The sequence below is a fragment of the Gigantopelta aegis genome, chromosome 9 (assembly GCF_016097555.1).
Source record: "Gigantopelta aegis isolate Gae_Host chromosome 9, Gae_host_genome, whole genome shotgun sequence".
NCBI classification, from domain to species: domain Eukaryota; kingdom Metazoa; phylum Mollusca; class Gastropoda; order Neomphalida; family Peltospiridae; genus Gigantopelta; species Gigantopelta aegis.
Window position 1 is genome coordinate 56,201,418 of NC_054707.1, and position 19,762 is coordinate 56,221,179.

The following is a 19,762-nucleotide window of genomic DNA, read 5'->3' on the forward strand; positions in this document are numbered from 1 at the left end:
TTCAATAAACAAACGTAACAAATTATAAAAATTTGTAGACCGGCATCTTCGAAGACAGATAGAAAATTTACATTAAAAACTTTTTAACAACAAAAATTATCATCATCTATGATTTCTAGTAATCTCATTTAATCAGTCATCATGCGTACTGTGTTGATGGTTGCCGAGAAACCTTCGCTGGCTCAAGCTGTAGCAAAGATCCTGTCAAATGGGAACATGAACAGTAGAAAAGGAATGAATGGTGCTTGTTCAGTTCACGAATACGCTGGGAAATTTAATGGAGAAAACGTCAAATTTAAAATGACGTCTGTGTGTGGCCATGTGATGGGAGTTGACTTCATTGGCAAATATAATAACTGGGATAAAGTTGATCCGGTAATTTGTTATGATGACATTAAAATATTATTTTTAAAGCCCCAATCTTACCTCCATATTCTTTAAAGGAATGCTCATGCAAGGCTTTTGAACTTGTATGCATATTCAAGATATATAATGCACATTATTGCATAATATCAATTAGTATATTATTATATTTAATTAATAAAACTGTTAAATGTGATGGCTATTATATATAACAGGCTCAGCCATTTTGTTCCATCGCATTGAACAGCAAGCTGGTAGTTATGTAGTACTTAACTCGTCACGTCGGGAATTAGTCTTAGAACTGATGAAACAAACATACCTGATTTTTAGAGTGATAATGAAACAGGCATGCATTGCAATTTTCTGTAAGCCAGCAATAAGTACATATATTATTTTTTAATACAAAATAAACCACCATTGTCAAAATGGTCAAAGTAACTGTATCATGTTTTGTCCATGCATTAACCTATATACTGAAATGATAATTGGAGTGTTTTCTTAGTTAATTGGTCTATTCGTTCCGTGGTCTGCACGTGTGATTCCTGATTGACAGGTGTATATTTGGAAGGTAAGCAGTCATGGCAATTAATTAATGTTGTCTAGACACAAAAATACATGCCAATATTAATAATATCACCGGGTATTGTGAGATGACCAGTCACCCCCTAAAATAATAATGGACATTATCAGCCATCATGCTTTATTACTGTAAATAATTCTGTAAAACTCTTGATTAAGTACTGTAGACTTTCCCATCTAAAATCACAGAACTGACCAATTACGTAGCCCCCCCAAAAAGAAAATGATCACTTGGTATTGTGAGTAGTCGTTTTTTTTCTCCTACATAGCCTGCTAATATGCATTTTTTCTTTGGATTTGTTAAGAGAGGAAAATACTATAGCCCCATTTCGTTCTATTAATACAAATTTAAATATATTTAGTTAAATAGTTTATTATATTATCAAATCAAGTTGTTTTACAAGTCCAATTAATCAAAGGGAAGCGCCTCTAAAAATATGCGTTTTTCATTTCTTAAAGTGTCAATATGTGTCAGTGGTCCAGGTATACATCTTTCCAATACATAAGGCTCATATTTGACTTGTCCTCCCCTTTAAAGGAATGGGAAAGACTTACGTATCCATACATTTTTTGTATAGCTTTATTACTGTTATAGACCACATTTCATTTTCATGACCCATTTTCCACAGTTATGGCTAAAGCTTAATTAGGAGATAAGAAAACATTTTGGGCATGGTAGGGGACATATTGGTTTAATAGCAGTAGTCACAGAATGCTTGTTATTGTAGGCGGAATTGTTGTCATGGACACTGACATGTGCTTTATTATTGTTGTAGGTTGAATTATTCACTGCTACAATACAGAAGAAAGAAGCAACACCCAATCTGAGGATGCCAGCTTTCTTGGCGAAAGAGGTAAAAGTGATCTTTACTAGAATAAATCAACCCCCAGCATGATGTACCATTTTCTTTTCGCATACCTGTACATACATGTACACATAACATTTGTCAGAACTGCAACACAAGTTACAGACACTGGTGCTTAAATATACTTATATGCCTGGAACATTTTAATTGAATTGTACTTATTGCATTAGCTGTCTGTGTTCATAATCGGTCACGGTAATATTCTGTAATAAATTATTGATAACATTGTGACAGTTAGCATTAAGTAAACACAGTGGGACTGGATTATTCATCTGGTGTTCGATGATTAATTAATCTATATGGTGTTGTTAAACAAAACAAACATTAACATCATCTGGTGATTAGTTTGCAGGGTAAATTTTTATACTAAAATCACAGCGTTGGTTGTTTGGAACATTGGCCAATAACAGCAGACTATCTGAAGACGGTCAAGGTGTATAGATAGTATTATTTAGAATTCTTAGTATTATTAATAGACAGCATGAAACTGATTCAACACAAATATATACTTCATTTTGTGTTGGACCAAATGTCTGTTAATATTAAGCTTATGACTGTCAAAGCTTGACAAGTTTATAAAAAAAGGCTTATGTCCATGTTTTGTTACATGGGCGAGACGTAGCCCAGTGGTAAAGTGTTCACTTGACACGTGTTCAGTTTAGGATCGATCCCCATCAGTGGGCCCATTGAGACATTATTCATTCTAGCCAGTGGTATGTGCTGTCCTGTTTGAGATGGTGCATATAAAAGATCCCTTGCTACAAATGGAAAAATGTAACATGTTTCCTCTACAAGACTATATGTGAAAATCATGTGACATCCAATAAATCAATGTGCTGTAGTGGTATCATTAAATGAAACACATGTTTTGTTGGTTCTGTTATGAGAAGTTTATAACGCAGCTTCATATGTGTACTTTTGAAGACCATGTTACGTTTTTCTCTCTGTTATAGGGTCAGGGTATGGACTTCCTTGTTCTGTGGCTGGACTGTGACAAAGAAGGAGAAAACATTTGTTTTGAGGTGATTGATTGTGTCAAACCAGTCATGAACAGAGTACAGGGACAGGTACGTACTAAACATTGTTTATTGGTCCCCTACCAGTCCAACCAGATGGTGACTGGATGGTTCTGAGATGGAATTCTTTTCTTTGTAGAAATGTACTAAGTTCATTTCAGTGTATTTATATTCTATCTGTAGAAAATGTACCAAATTCAATTCAGTGTATTTATGTTATGTCTGTAACAAATCTACCACGCTTATTTCAGTGTATTCTCATTGTAGCAGGTCTACTAAGCTCACTGCAATGTATTTATATTTAGGGCTCAAACTTAACGATGGCACCTACAGCAATTGTCATTGAGATATAAATTGCCATAAGTCGGGACCATCACCGATGGCACAGAAGTGCCGTTGGTAAAGCTTCTCAATAATGGCAAAATGTTTACACCGTGTGTACATTAAATGCCAGTATATAACATTAGTACATTTAAAATATGTCTACATACAGCAAAATAACCTTTCAGTCTTATTTATTTGCTGCAAAAGTCTTCTCAGTTTTTCAATTGCCATGGGCAGGCTTTAAATTGCCATTGATGGTCCATTTCACTCACAGCAATTTAGTTTTTAAATTGCTGTGGGAGACAAATTCTAAAGTTCAAGCCCTGTATATTCTGTTTGTAGCAAACCTAGTGAGCTCAATTCTGTGTATGAAATATTTTATATTTTGTCTGTAGCAAATCTACCGCGCTCACTTCAGTGTATTTATATTCTGTGTAACAAATCTACCAAGATCACTTCAGTGTATTTATATTCTGTGTAGCAAATCTAATATAGCTCACTTCAGTGTATTTATATTCGGCGTAGCAATCTACCACGCTCACTTCAGTGTATTTATATTCTGTGTAGAAGTGTATTTATATTCTGTGGAGCAATCTACCATGCTCACTTCAGTGTATTTATATTCTGTGTAGAAGTGTATTTATATTCTGTGGAGCAATCTACCATGCTCACTTCAGTATATTTATATCCTGTGTAACAAATCTACTGCGCTTACTTCAGTGTATGTATATTCTGTGTAGCAAATCTACCGAGCTCACTTCAGTGTATTTATATTCTGTGTAGAAGTGTATTTATATTCTAAGTAGCAAATCTACCTAGCTCATTCTGTGTATTTATATTCTGTATAGAAGTGTATTTATATTCTGTGTAACGATCTACCGACCTCACTTCAGTGTATTTATATTCTGCGTAACAAATCAGCAGAGCTTATTTTAGTATATTTATATTCTGTGTAGCAAATCTACCGGGCTCACTTCAGTGCGATCACCGAGACGGACATTAAACGTGCGATGCATCAGCTTGGTGAACCCAACAAGAACGAATCTCTCTCTGTCGATGCCAGACAGGAGCTCGACCTCAGAATTGGATGTGCTTTCACTCGCTTTCAGACCAAGTTTTTTCAGGTTTGTTAACCTAGTGATATTCCTTTCAGGTTTTTTAAATGAGTGATAAGTTCTTTTAGGGTTGTGAAGCCATTGATAAGTTATTTCTGGTTTGTAAACATAGAGATAAATTCTTTAGGTTTGTAAACCTACTGAAATGTTTTTTTTATGTACATGTATAATTTAAAAAACCCAACCAATTATTGATCTAGATGTTCGAGAGAGAAGTGAGGGAGAGTAAAAGGACAGTACAGTACTAGAAATGTATCATTCTGTGAGGCAGACTTTATATCACTTTTAAAACGTTTAACATTAACCAAGCCTTTTGATTTTTGATGTTATGTTTACAGGGCAAGTATGGAGATTTGGACAGTACGCTGATTTCTTATGGGCCATGTCAGACTCCAACTCTTGGCTTCTGTGTGGAACGTCATGATCGCATTCAGTCATTCAAACCGGAACCCTACTGGGTCATTGAGGTTCAGGTGAGAATATGTCATGATCGCATTGTCGTTCAAACAGGAACCCTACTGGGTCATTGAGGTTCAGGTGAGAATATATCATGATCGCATTCAGTCGTTCAAATCGGAACCCTACTGGGTCATTGAGGTTCAGGTGAGAATATGTCATGATCGCATTCAGTCGTTCAAACCGGAACCCTACTGGGTCATTGAGGTTCAGGTGAGAATATGTCATGATCGCATCCTCTCGTTTAAACTGGAAACCATTGGGTTTTATGATGACCCAGTGTTTGAATATGATCACCACACCCAGTTTTTAAACTGAAGTGGGTAAGGAGAATATATGACGACCACACTCTGTTTCAAACTGGAAGCCACCTGGGTAGTGACAGTTTATAATGACATGGCTGTTAACTGTCCATCGTGAGACGGATTTCCGTCGTCAGAGAAATTGTGGAAATTATTTTTTCAGTCTTTTTTTTTTTTTTTTTTTTTTTTGTAAATGAGAATCACTTCGGCCGTTTTCGGTTTCCGTATTGTCAACCCGAACACTTAGGCTTTTTTTTTGCCCCACTGACCCCACTTTAGGTACCTATCGGATGGGTATAATCTACCATACATTTTGGGACCGATGAACGGCCCCATTCCCCTAACGTAAATTCCAAATCCAATATCAAACCTTTTCCCAATTACGACCCAACAGTTTCCCAATAAAGATTCCCAAAGTTGCTCTTATCGCGGATACTTGAACTCATAAAAATGTTTTAAAATTTAGCTAATTGTATTTTTTTTTTTTTTTAAACTGACATCGAACAAGTTTCGTTTTGGTTTTCCGATCGATTACGAACACGCGACGAACAAGTCTGACCTGGATATGCAAATTAGTTTTGATACAGTCTGTTGTGTCGTAGTTTTTAGTAATAATGCCTACATTGTCTGATATAATACAGTTTTGGTAGAAGAATACAACTTTTTGTTTTAATTCATCCATTTGCACATATTTGGGATCTATCGCAACACGTCCAATCCGCTATTTACATAGTCCGAACGAACGTAGAAAGTAAAGTATTGACTTAATGTGCACCCTGCACTATCATTTGCTGTGCTATTTTAAGCAGACGATCTTATTTTATAAAAAGGTGTGTACATATGTTTCGTACTTTTTTTTCAAATATTTTATTATTATTTTATTTTTTTAAAAATCATTTTTGGTATGGTTTTAGTAATTAAAAAAACAACAAAAAACGTTACTACAGTAGTTGTAAATTAAGTGAAAAAACCCTACCTTTAATTTAAATGTGCTACTCACTCCCTTTGAAGTAATGGCCATACCCGATGTCACATCATATGATGAACAGCACGTGAGAGTTTGAACATTGTTACAATGTAATAGTTCTGCTGGGAGATTATTAGATTGCGTATTATAGATAATGAAACTTAATAAAGTTGATCCGGTCAAATATAACATTTACCGACCAGCGGTATGTTCTTTATTATTTACGATTGAATAATGGGGTCATTTGAGAACTACGCAACGTGCACTAAGGAGAGTGGGAATTATGGGATGTGACAAAACATAATTGGGGGGGGGGGGGGGGGGGGGGGGGGGGGTTGTGGTAGTGGTTATTGTGCAATGTAATGTTAATTCATAAAGTAAAATGCAACCAGTCATTGCCATTTTATTTTAACATATATGTATTACTAAAGACCCCAAAGTAAAATATGACACGGTCACAAAACGTTACACGGGGAGAGGGGTATTGAAACTGCAAGATTTTGCGTTACGTATTATTAAATGACCCAAAGATCAACAAAGGACTATTCAACATTAGCGTAATGCAGTATCAGACATTGGCTTTTACCTCAATTTTTAACGACCCCCTCCCCCTCCCATAATGAATTTGCAATAACACAAGGGCCACCCGATGTAAATGTATTTGAATATTTGATTTGCCGTCCATCAGCTAGCGGTTAAGCCTAAATAAATAATATTAGGTAATAATGCAAACTTTAAAAAAATGCCCGTACTAGGGCCGTAGCTTATGAAAGAACACCCCAGCAAATGTCAGCCTAATAGGACTATTTCCCAGTGGCGTAGCCCCTGGGGGGGGGGGGGGGGGGACGACACTGGGACATGCCCCCCCAATCCCGGGAAATGTTTAACTTTTCACTTATTAATAACTTTAAAATGATTCCTGTGTCATATCCCACAACACAAGTGCCCCCCCCCCCCTTCCCCCCAATACAAAATCCTGCCTACACCACTGCTATTTCCATTAATATAGGTTCACTGCAGGACCCATCAAATTAATGATTTTGTCCAATAAAATAAATAACATGGTGTGGGATGGTAGAAATACATGTTTAAAGTGGACTACAATTGTCATATAAAACATTACCATTTTGAATGCCCTGTACCTTGAAATTTCAGTCACAACATTTTACTTTTGTTAATAGCCATGTAATGATGACACCCTGTATTTTTAACTGGAACTTGATTAGGTACAAAAATAATACAATGACAACTGCAAACCAAGAGAGTGCTAGAAACCAGCTTGATAGCAATGATACATATTACTAAACATCTGGAATGTACCATTTTGTTCGTTTCATTTTGATATATTTTTGTGCTTATGTCCAAGGCTCAAGCATGCTGTCCTGGGCACACACCTCAGTTATCTAAGCTATCTCTCCATGAAGGTGGTTAACTGTTAGTGAGAAAGAATTCTATATAGTGGCCTTACACCTTCACATTGAGCTGTTAAAAACTTGACTAGGTGGGAGCCTGTACTGGGGTGTGAACCCTAGTACTTACCAGCTGTAGGGCTGATGATGTAATCACATCGCCACTGAAGCCGGTGAATATACCATCTAAAGTTGCATTTAAATCTTTGTTCTATCTTGTAAAAGTAAAAGATTTTCCAGTTAGTTATAATTTGTAATATAATGATTGTTTCATATAAATGTGCACTCATCAGGGCTCAAACTTAAGAAGTTGTTGCCCGCTACAATTTTAAAAAACACCACCATTGGTTGTCCACGACAATTTTATTGGGTAATACAGCTTGTCATGACATAGTTTGGAATGTTAACTAATAGCGTATTAAGGACTGTTATTAATCTCCACTTGGCTGCAGGTGACGCACCCTGATGGCAAGGTTCTGAAGCTGGACTGGGAGCGAGTGCGGATATTCGACAAGGAAGTCGCTCAGATGTTTGTTAACATCATAAAGGCGGGAGGTGGAGCTCGGTTTGTATTCATGTCTTTCACTGTGTGTGTGTGTTGTGTATCAACTAGTCAGTGTCACTAACATAACTAGCCAAAATGCAGGCCTCGAACTTAACGACAGCACTGGTGGCAATTGCCGTCTTTGAGATATAAACTGCCATAGGTTGGTAAAGCTCCTAAACAATGGCAAAATGTGTACACTTGGTGTACATTATCTGCCAGTATTTAGCATTTGTATATTTGAAATATGTCTTTTGATCATGGTTATTTGCTGCAAAAGTCACAGTTTAAAAAAATTGCCACAGACAGGCTCAAAATTGCCATTTCACTCATAGCAGTGTTTTTTTTAAATTGTCATGAGCGACAAATTCTAAAGTTTGAGCCCTAAAAATTTGGAACTAGTCCTTTCAACTAGTAAATGATATGTAACCAGTATTTTTTTTTTTATCTTTCAGAGTTCTCTCTGTGGTTAAGAAAGAAAAATCAAAAGCTCGTCCACTGGCTCTTAACACAGTGGAGTTACTCAGAATAGCCAGTTCAGGACTTGGTACGTCTACAGGGTGGAGTTACTCAGAATAGCCAGTTTAGTAAATGTTAATACAGTGGACTTACTCAGAATAGCCAGTTCAGGACTTGTGAAGTCTTTAATTTATGTGGTGAAGTTACTCAGAATAGCCAGTTCAGAGTTTTGTAAATGTTAATATAGTTGAGCTACTCAGAATAGCCAATTCAAGACAGAATTCATGATTTTGTAAGTCTTTAACATGGTGGAGTAGCCGGTTCAGCAGTTCATATTCAGTTTGTTGCTGTGTGAAAAGAAGAAAGAAGTGGCCACGTGACTGCCTACATATGATGTCCTTGATTGGCTGTAGGATGTTCAGACTGAGCCACAGCAATGGAAGATATGTACATGTTGAAAGGTCAGGATAAGTATTGATAAAAAGAGAAAACGGTAAACACTTTTTTTTTATTGTTTACTTGCAGGGATGAGTCCACACCACACGATGCAGTTAGCCGAGCGACTGTACACCCAGGGGTACATCAGCTACCCCCGCACAGAGACTACCTCCTACCCAGAAAACTTTGATCTCAAGTAATTAACTAACTAAACTCTTACCAAATGCAGACAAGTGCTTCTTTACTTTCAACTATTACATAACAATGTTTACTTAAGTTTAGGAATAAAAATATAAACCATTTTTTCCAAACAGCCTGAGGAGCAATGAGTGTCATTGGATCAGTGACCCCTAAAGACTTGTGTATTTTATTACCTTGTCCCATCCAGTGTCCCATGACTGGTATATCAAAGGCCATTGTTATGTCTGTGTGAAGTAACGTTAAAAAATATGTGCTTATTTATTCATTTCAAAGTATTCAACTGCTCATTTGCCAATTTCAGTACACTCGGAGGACATGAAGCATGGTACCTAGCTTGTTTCTTTGAATACGGTTTTGTTTCACAACTAATTAGCAATTAACTGGGCATTCAGCATATTAGAATTTGGAACCTCAGACTTTTATATGAAACTGTTGAAATTTATATGTTGAAATCAATAGACAGTCAACTTGTTACTACTTTGCTTTTGTTTATTCAATTCAGGGGAACTCTCCGACAGCAAATTTCAAGTCCTGACTGGGGAAACTTTGTGCGAGACCTTCTGGAAATGGGTATTCAGAAACCACGGTAAGAAGGTTTTCCTTTATGTCATTAGTATAAACAATACACAATTCACCTGTCTAATACAGTGTCTGAACATTCTTTCATTTCCAGTCAGAGGATGACTTATTTATTTACACGTGTTTACCTTGTTTTACTGGTTTTGTTGATAGTTTTATTGGTATCAGTTTACAATCAGCCAAATTTTACTTTTTGAAAATATGTCAATACCTAGTATTATGCTTGTTTGTAGAAAGGGAAGTGATGCAGGAGACCACCCCCCAATTACACCAATGAAGGCTGCCTCTGAGTCTGCCCTTGACCACGATAGCTGGAGACTGTATGATTACATCACCAGACATTTCATAGCAACCGTAAGTAAAATATCAGAAATTTCATAACAAGTTTGAGTTACAGTATCAAACATTTCGTAGCAACCGTGTGTATAATGTTCAAAATTTCATAGCAACTATGAGACTCGTAGAGAATATTATACGACTTTTAGTTTAATACCATTTTTATGAACGAGTACATTAGAAAATGTAATTTTGTAATGTACGAGTTCATAAAAATAGTATTAAACTGAAAGGAGTGTAGTATTTTATTTATTACCTACCTATAATTATTGCTTAGAATTCATCAAACAAAAGCAGCTGGTATTTAAGTGTCAGCATAGGCCCCACCCACAATCGAGGTTAACGACCCAGATTTTGATTTTACAAATAGTTTATTCGATGGAGCTTTTAAAACTAAAAAGTTCAGCCAGCCATTTTTCACTAACATTTACGAGCTATTCTGACTGGTTTCCGAATTGGTCATTCTTTTTAACATGAAGCACATAAACCAGTTTGCCGGACATTTTTCTGCTAAGTCTGGCTGAACTGCACTGCTTTCAATAAGAAATGTACAAAATCTTATGTCACATTGTGTTGACCCCATTCTCCCTTAATGTGCTGTTGGCCAATTGTGTTAGCATTTATATCCCAGCTTTGTTAGGAAAACATTATCTCACAATGTGACATACAACTTTGTTATTAAACTCTGTTATCTCTCATGGGTATGTAATAAAGTACAGTATTAGATTGATGCAGGAAATGATGACATTTCAGCACAGAGAAAATACAGATTGTGTATGACTCATGATTATTATAAAATTATGGAATTATATTTTTTAAAGAAATACTAATTAATCATTCTAACATCAGCAAAAGCTGAACATGAGAATACTGACCAGATATTCCAGACCGCATCATTTAAAGCTATCACCATAGTCCCCTGAGACTAGGTCAAGGAGAGCACTTTTTAGCTCCTGTTAATATATGAATTTATATGGTATTCAATATAGTAATATCTTAAATGGCATCCTGTGATGTAAGTTAGGAGAGTAAGTAATCACAGCCCTCAATATTTTTTTCACAACTAAGTCTGATATTCTTATATTTGTCATGTTGACTGTATTATGGCTTTGTCACTTGTCCTCTGGATTCTCTATTGTGTAGGGTACTATTCAAGCCATTATTATTACATTACATTTAATGGTTCACTGAAGTTGACCACATCTTTGTGTTGTAGCTGTCTCCGGACTGTACGTACCTGCAGACAACGGTTTCGTTTGAGATTGGTGCGGAGAAATTCTCGTGTACGGGGAAAACGCTGCTGGACCCGGGCTACACGAGCGTCATGGAGTGGCAAGCGATCACCAGTGATGAGGTGATGCCCATCTTCAACAAGGAGCAGATCGTCCCGGTCGACAGTGTATGTATATCTTATACAACTGACACTCTTCACACAATTCTATATGTCCCGGTCGACTGTGTATGTACATCTTATACAACTGACACACTTCTGTATGTCCCGGTCGACAGTGTATGTATATCTTATATGGCTAACAGACTGGTGAAAATAACATCCACCAGTTGTTTTCCACAATACAAATGGTTAGTTACTTTGTACATGATGTCACTTATCAAAATGACTTGTATTTCTTTTCTACCTCACCTGACGTCAAACAAATGCATATTCCCCATGGGATATTAGTCTGGTCCGAACACTTCACAAGTTTTCTCCATTTTATGATTTATGTTAAATACTATTTACATCTTGAGGTGTGAAGACTACAGTTTCACATTAAACTCACTGCATATGCAGTACTCATGTGATGAGTACAAAGATATAATTTATATTTGACAAAAACATGAAATACAATGTATCTATTGATTTACAAAACTGAACTTAAACAGTAACACTAGATTATAATTTTGAAAGAGTCCGTGTGTGCGTGTTTGATGTGTTCTGTTGGTGTTGTCAGGTGCGGCTGGTTGAGAAGCAGACGTCTCCGCCCGACTACCTGACAGAGTCCGAGCTGATCACGCTAATGGAGAAGCACGGCATCGGCACTGACGCCAGCATCCCCGTCCACATCAACAACATCTCCGAACGCAACTACGTCAACATCATCGCCGGGAGAAAACTCAAACCAACACCTCTGGGAATAGTTCTTGTGCATGGCTACCAGAAGGTATGTCTGTCCATCCACTTTAAATAAGTCTTGTGCATGGTTAACAAAAGACGCTTGTCTTTCTGCTCATCCATCTATCTGTCTGTTTTTCTGCCCATCTGTCTCTTTGTTAGTATGTCTCTCAAAATGTATAATAAACATGCATTGCTTCCATGCATTTTAACAATCACAAGAAATGTGGTCTGTTTACACTTGATTGTTTTTCAGATTGACTTAGTTTTGTCATCAGTGCACCCCATTGTGGAACAACAATTAAATCTGATGTGTAGGCCTAAACATGTTATTTTTTAGATTGATGCAGATCTGGTTCTGTCAACGATGCGCTCCGCCGTGGAACAACAGTTGAACCTGATTGCCGCCGGGAAGGCTGACTTCTACGCCGTCAAACAACATGCCCTTGACATCTTCCACCTCAAGTTCTGTTACTTTGTCGAGAACATCCCGGGAATGGACGAGCTGTTTGAAGTGACCTTTTCATCGTTAGCTGATAGTGGTCGACCACTGTCAAGGTAAAATGAGTAAAAAAAATTCATGTTTAATGCTGTAGGACAAAATAAAAGCTTGTTATGTGACCAATTTTGTTGTTTATACATATAACTCTGTGACTTAAATGAACAGAACAAAATCATGTACAAATTGTTAAATAAACTGAAATAACCCAGAAGCTGTTAAATGATTCCTTTAAACTGAGGGAACTTATTATTTCACAATCTAACTTTTTTCACAAATTACATTTTTATTTGAAAAAAGTGTTTATACATGTGTTTTTAGCTGATTAATTCAGATAGAAAAAATATATGTTGGTTATTGTTTTGATTTGGTAAATGGCAGCAGTTTATGAAAATTACTGTTGACTTTTTATTTAATGTGGGAAATGTTCTCTTTTTGGGGGGAATATAGGAAATGCCAACAGTTTATAAAAATTAATTATCACTAATGATTGTAGTCTAACTTGGAAAATATCAATGTTTTTGAAAATTAGTCATTGTTTATTGATATAGATTTGGGAAATATCAACCCTTTATGAAATTATTACTATTGTTATAAATGTGGGAAGTGTTGACAACTAAAAATTAATTATTGTTATAGATGTGGAAAATGTCGCCGGTTTATGAAGCTGATCCAGGCAAAGCCGTGTCGACTCCACTGCCCATCATGTGATGAGACGTACTCGCTACCTCAGAACGGAAACATCAAACTCTACAAGGAGATTCGCTGCCCACTCGACGAGTTTGAGCTCCTTCTCTGGACAACGGGGGCGAAAGGAAAGGTAACTCCATCTAGTAATCCATAGTCGGATAAAAGTAGTATTACATTTTTGCATGTATGGACGTAATAATCTTGTTTCTTCTTGCCAGTGTTTAACTGCAAAGAGTCATTACCTTCAAATTAATTGACCATTAAATTTATTTATAACAAGGCAGACCAGATGTGCATTTATTAAAGCAACAAATTGTATGAACAAAAAAGAAAAATAAATAATGACAAGACTTTGATAAATGTTCTATATTGTCTTTGCAGAGTTACCCGCTGTGTCCGTACTGTTACAGTCACCCTCCTTTTAAGGACATGCGTAAGGGTATGGGCTGTAACGAGTGCACCCACCCGACCTGCCAGCATGCTGTGGTGCGGAACGGGGTCGCCGAGTGCATGGAGTGTGATAACGGCATTCTCATCCTCGACCAGACATCAGCGCCCAAGTGGAGGATGGCGTGCAATAAGTTTGTAGTTTAACAATATAATTTTGCAGTAGACCAATATAGGGGCGGGACGTAGCCCAGTGGTAAAGCGCTCGCTCGATGCGCGGTCGGTTTGGGATCGATCCCCGTTGGTGGGCCCATTGGGCTATTTCTCGTTAAAGCCAGTGCACCACGACTGGTATATTAAAGGCTGTGGTATGTACTAACCTGTCTGTGGGATGGTGCATATAAAAGATCCCTTGCTGCTCTTCGAAAAAGAAAGAGTAGTCCATGAAGTGGCGACAGCGGGTTTCCTCTCAATATCTGTGTGGTCCATAACCATATGTCTGACGCCATATAACTGTAAATAAAATGTGTTGAGTGTGTTGTTAAATAAAACATTTCTATCTTTCTTTCTTTCTTTAGAACAATATAGTGGCAGTGAACAGCATAAGCACACTATAATTAAGGTGGGACGTAGCCCACTGGTAAAGCACGATTGGTCTAGGATCGATCCCATTCAGTTGGCCGATTAGGCTCATTCTCATTCTGTTTATGGGATGATACATATAAAGGATCCCTTGCTACTAGGCCATGGTATGTGCTATCCTATTTTTGGGATGGTGCATATAAAAGATTCCTTGCTATTAATGAAAAAATGTAGCGGATTTTCTCTCTGAGACTATATGTTTAAATTACCAAATGTTTGACACCCAATAGCTGACAATTAATAAATCCATGTGGTCTAGCGGTGTCATTAAAGGGACACACCCTAGTTACGGCTAGTTGTTAACCATTACGGCGTTGTTTTTCGCTATTAAACCCATTTTTTTCACAAATAAAATTGCACTTTACTTACCGTTTATTATTTAGAAAATACATTTCCATTCACCTGAAGTGTTTTTTGGTAATCCTGGTAATCCTGGTGTTTGTAATACCACAAAATAAATTTTTCGTATTTCTTAAAAACGCACGCGTGTTTGAGAAAAAAAACGTTGAGCAGACAAGGTCTAATCTATTTTTAGAGGGGATATTTCCATTTCAATGTCACAGACGTTGGTATACCACGTGACCGTTATCATTTTGGTTCAGTTTGTTTTCTCGTGCACGGTTCGCGCAATCAACATCCGATTTGTTGTTGTTCATTTGTGAGATTTTTCTTCACAGTTCGTGAACATTTTCAGTAACAATAAAGTTCAGACAATTAAGTGTCTCAATACAAAACGTTACAAACCCTTAAAACCAATAATTTTGCTAAGTCTTACGATATCTGGAGAGGGGATACAACCAGGACAGAACAGTTGGCACATGTCCAGGAGAGGTGAAAGAAACGCACCCCAAGTCTGTGAAGTTTGTCGTGACGTAGGCATTGTTGTGCTTCGAGCGCCATCTACCGGTGACATCAGAATACTAACTTTCAAAATTATTTCAAGCAATTGGGACATGGGGATTCCCATGGTATTTATCAATATTAAACCTGCTTTTTCACTCCATTTGATAAAAACGTGATCTAAGTGTGTTACAGGTTTGTAGATTAACCAAATTATAATTTATTTTCGCTGGATGGAACTAGGGTGTGCGGCTTTAAACAAAACAAACTTTATAATAGTATAAAATAATGTAACAACTTTATAACAATGGACCTATTGTAAATAGTTTAATTGTAAAATTATTTGTCTAGACTACCTGATAAAATATGAATTTGGATACTGTGCTGTATTAATATAGAATACTAAACGAGCTTGCCTGTCATACCATTTTTATGAAACGAGGGAACAGTTTTGGTATCTGACTCATGTTCACTTGTCAGATACCAACACTGTTCACGAGTTTCATAAAAATGGTATTACAGGGAAGCTCGTTTGGTATTTTATTTATTACAAATCAAGTGCAAACAAGACACAATGCAGAAGTAAGCAGATGTTGAGACCTACTACATATTATTTTTTTTACGAACTGGGTCAGCAATGATCTACGTCACGCTCACCAATATTACACTAGTTAGATATTGAGTGATTGGTATGACATGAGCAATATCTTACACTGGGGTATAATAAAATGTAATATGAACCATTAAAAAGGGAACAGTAAAGTCGATTGAATGAATAAATATAGAAATTACTTGGTTTGCAGATGCAGCGTCGTGATCAATTTCTTTGAGAATGCCTCCAAGATCAACATAAGGGATAACTTGTGTAACGACTGTGGTGCTAATATCGTGGAGGTGGGATATAAGGTAATGTTAATGTTTACAATACATAGGTCTTATTTTAGAATGATGATATAGAGACATACTTTAGATGATAAAATTTAATGTATTTGCCATCAACATTAAATGGGCAAAAAAAAAAAAATCAAACACCATTTACAGAGTATGACAAATATTTTTAAAAGTCACTAGCCACAGGGCTAGTGGGTTTGTGAAAACCACTAGCCCACCAAGATAAAGCACTAGCCCAAATTCCTGATCAATTATAACTGGATTTTTATAAAAATTTTTTGTAACATTACACATTTACGAGTATAACAGTAAAATAAAACAAACACTTAAATCATGTTGTAACTTTCAGTTTTTTGTCGTGTTGTACGTTTGGTTTTTTGTCAAGTGTGATCCATCGTCATTTGCGTTTGCCCTCCCCCTGGGGAAAAATAATTGAGCAAACTCATGGTTGATATCTAAACCCACTATCAAAATAATTAAATTTAAATGAGGGTACGACAGTGTGACACACGGTAATAGATGGTTCAGTGTATTCGGTAGTGGGTTATACATTTAGGGCCCTACTATTTATGTCGCCAGGAACGGTGATGCCAATTGCTCAAATACAGGGCATTATCCCGTGTCAGACCGATATCAAAAGAATATAACGGCGACATCTAATCCGTTGTTAATTGATGAACAAAAAAGGTATCATCTTGTATCGGCAGCTGTGACGCATTATCCAGACCGATACACAAATAGGTCAAGCAGTCATTGCATGTGCGTTACCATTAAAGTAAATTGTTTTCCTGATTGCCGATAACCACATGTCAGCGAAGTGTAAAATTAGAAAACAACAGGTAAATAAAACAAACACTGAAATTCAAAGCATGACCGGGGTTTACTTGATTGAGATTAACCTGTCGTCGCAATTAGTGATTTCCAAGTTCTTAAGTGCGAGATTTCCAAGTTCATATGTGCGAGATTAACTACCACGTGATGTGTCCAACCAATCAAAACACGCATGTCATTAAACTTATTTCCTGTGCCAGAAACTTGAAAGGGAAAAGTAAACAATGCATGCTGTAACTGTGGCGATGTAGAGATAGCATGTTACTGCAGTTTGCAGACCTAGTTCAAGTGGATTATCATTATATACTGATTGCGTTGTTGATATTATTCGATGACAAACGTCACAATCAATTTTATTAAACGAAATTTCAGCCGAGAGAAAAACAAAAAAACACAAAAAACCCCACGATCGAGCGATAAGGAGGGGGGTTTTGCGGATCTCACTAGCCCGAACTTAAAAACCACTAGCCACGGGCGTCGGGCTAGCGGATTTGTCGAACTCTGCCATTTAGCTGAAAAAGACTTGTTTTTTGTATTTTACTGCCATCCCATAGTAATTTTAAGCTAGGTGTGGTCATGTGATTAAGTATATCCTACTGCTGATTACTCTCGAGCCCAAATGTAATAAGTTTCATCTCTTTTTACTAAAGTGTGATGTTTACCATTTCAGAACAAGTCTCCATTTCCCGAAGAATGCGAGGAGCACGTAGGTTGTGTTTTCTGTGATCCAATCTTCAAGCCAGTTGTGGAGAAACACCACGCCATTGCCATGTACAGTCGACGTGGCCGAGGCGGGTCACGGGGGAGGGGTGGACGTGGGAGGGGCAGAGGAAGGGGGAGGGGTGGCAGAGGTCGAGGAAAACCTAAAGACAAAATGGCACAGCTGGCAGCATACTTTGTATGAACATGTCTGTTTACTACCGCCTTATCATTAGCAAAATAGTGGTTAACGTATGCATGATTTAAGGAATGTAGTTTCCATTAGCCAAACACTAGAAAAGCATGTAGAGTCCATTGGTCACTTAAAACTAAACTAGTTTCTTACTTGTTTGTTTGTTTATGTTTAAGGTACCGGTATATATATTGAATATATATAATATACTTAGCAGTTTCAAAAATATGTTACAATCATTAGTCGATTCAGTGCAGTTTAGCAATAAGAAAAAAAAAAATGTTATTTTAGTTAAGCTTATTATCTTCTCTGAAATATTGTTAGACTATTAATAATTGCTTACTAATTGTCATTTTTGTAAATATAGAGTTTGGTGCATTATCAACCCTCAGTTAGCAAGATCTATTTGCTGTATAAAAGATATTGTCAATATATATATTTATTTACACTGATGCACTTTTGGTTATGTACGACGTTTTGAACCAGAACTCTGGTGTTGAAAAATATAATGTTGCATTCAAGTGTATTGGTAATTACAGTTTCAACAATTTCCAACTTGAAAATCAGGAGTCCGAAACACTCCTGAGTTGGTACATGTATTTCTGACTTGTAAACTCAGAAGAAAAAAAGCTAACAGAGTGATCTTCACCTTTTTGATTTAGAAGAACACTTAAAATAAAGCATATACGTAAAATTTTCCATCGAAGATGATAGATTGGTGTAAACATTGTTAACCATTTCATTGGGAAAAATTACTGGAGGTGTAGAAAAATTATTATTATTTGTTTTTACACTTTACTTTATTATTAGTAAAAATAGCTAGATTTTAAGTGGAATACATTGTTGTTGACAATTCTGATGTAACCGCTACTTTCCAATGTACACTCGAACGTAATAGTCTGTTGTTAATATTTTACAACTCTGAAACATTAATTTGTGAGCACAGCATTATTTTAGTGGTAAGCAGTCAGTACATGCTTTATATAAACTTTATTTAAATAGATTTACCATAATTACCAAAAAATTATGTTGGCTTCAACCGTTTTATTTCAGCTTCCATTATATGACTGTAGAAAAATATTAGAATTTTTTTAGAAGTGGAAGTCTTTTTTCTTCTCAGAACATTTAAAAATTATAGGCAGTTTTTTACTTAGAGCAAACATTCGTTCAAAAGATCAAGGACACATCTCTTTAAATGAAATTGTCTGGTCTGGAAGCTCTCGTCCTTCCAAACATGCCACAAATGCACGCAAGTGACATGTTTAACACTGTAGTAGTAGGTGTACTGGTTGTCATCAATTATGCAAATAATCTAGGTCACACAATTCCCACTCTCCCAATTGGTTGAACACCTAGTCCGAAAACATCATGATGTAACAGCATGGGGAGGGTATCCAGTAATAAACAAAACATTTAATGTTGATTTTGATGATGTAGGGATATCCTATAACCTTCCATTACTGGATCACCTGTCTTTTTTTTTCAACCAGTAGGCATATAGTTCATACCAGTAATGGACATCTATTATGAATCTTGCTGGTAGGGGGTTAAAGGTAGCAACAGAGTTTCCTTGGTTCTGGTCACATCGGGATGAGTCATCGACCCGAGTGTACAAATATGAACCTAGCTGACCCTTTTGCGGGACGAGATATTTATTATTAATGCTCCATGAAAATGGTTGTATCCAAAGCACATTTAATGTAAAGAATATACACCCCAGCTCTCTGTGCAGGAATAGTAGGTTAGTTGTTAGAGAAGTTTATGTAGTGACCTTACATCTACCCAAACCTGCGTTGTGGTACAGAGTTCGGATCCCAGTCGAGGCATGGGATTTTTAATCCAGATAAAAACTCCAAACCCAGAGAGTGCTCCGCAAGGCTCAGTGGGTAGGTGAAAACCACTTGCACCGACCAGTGATCCATATCTGGTTCAACAAAGACCATGGTTTGTGCTATCCTGCTGTGGGAAGTGCAAGTAAAAGATCCCTTGCTGCCGGTTGTAAAAGTAACCTATGTGGTGACAG

General features: G+C 36.8%; 1 protein-coding gene across 1 annotated transcript; it reads left to right on the plus strand.

The window, feature by feature from the left end:
- Positions 1–33: 33 nt before the first annotated feature.
- LOC121381333 (DNA topoisomerase 3-beta-1-like) lies at positions 34–18,187 on the plus strand. The gene is made up of 17 exons (XM_041510603.1): positions 34–375; positions 1,719–1,796; positions 2,762–2,875; positions 4,105–4,272; positions 4,602–4,736; positions 7,850–7,962; positions 8,397–8,488; positions 8,926–9,034; positions 9,542–9,625; positions 9,852–9,972; positions 11,171–11,353; positions 11,907–12,116; positions 12,408–12,625; positions 13,206–13,386; positions 13,638–13,837; positions 15,929–16,031; positions 17,518–18,187. The coding sequence occupies exons 1-17, from the start codon at positions 142–144 to the stop codon at positions 17,749–17,751; spliced, it is 2,577 nt and encodes an 858-aa protein (XP_041366537.1). The 5' UTR covers positions 34–141; the 3' UTR covers positions 17,752–18,187.
- Positions 18,188–19,762: the final 1,575 nt, after the last annotated feature.

Bases quoted from the DNA above. Each gene is read 5' to 3' on its own strand.
- LOC121381333 (XM_041510603.1), top strand. From the start codon at position 142: ATGCGTACTGTGTTGATGGTTGCCGAGAAACCTTCGCTGGCTCAAGCT. The intron at 376-1,718 runs GTAATTTGTTAT...TTATTGTTGTAG, and splicing joins ACTGGGATAAAGTTGATCCG to GTTGAATTATTCACTGCTAC. The intron at 11,354-11,906 runs GTATGTATATCT...TGGTGTTGTCAG, and splicing joins AGATCGTCCCGGTCGACAGT to GTGCGGCTGGTTGAGAAGCA.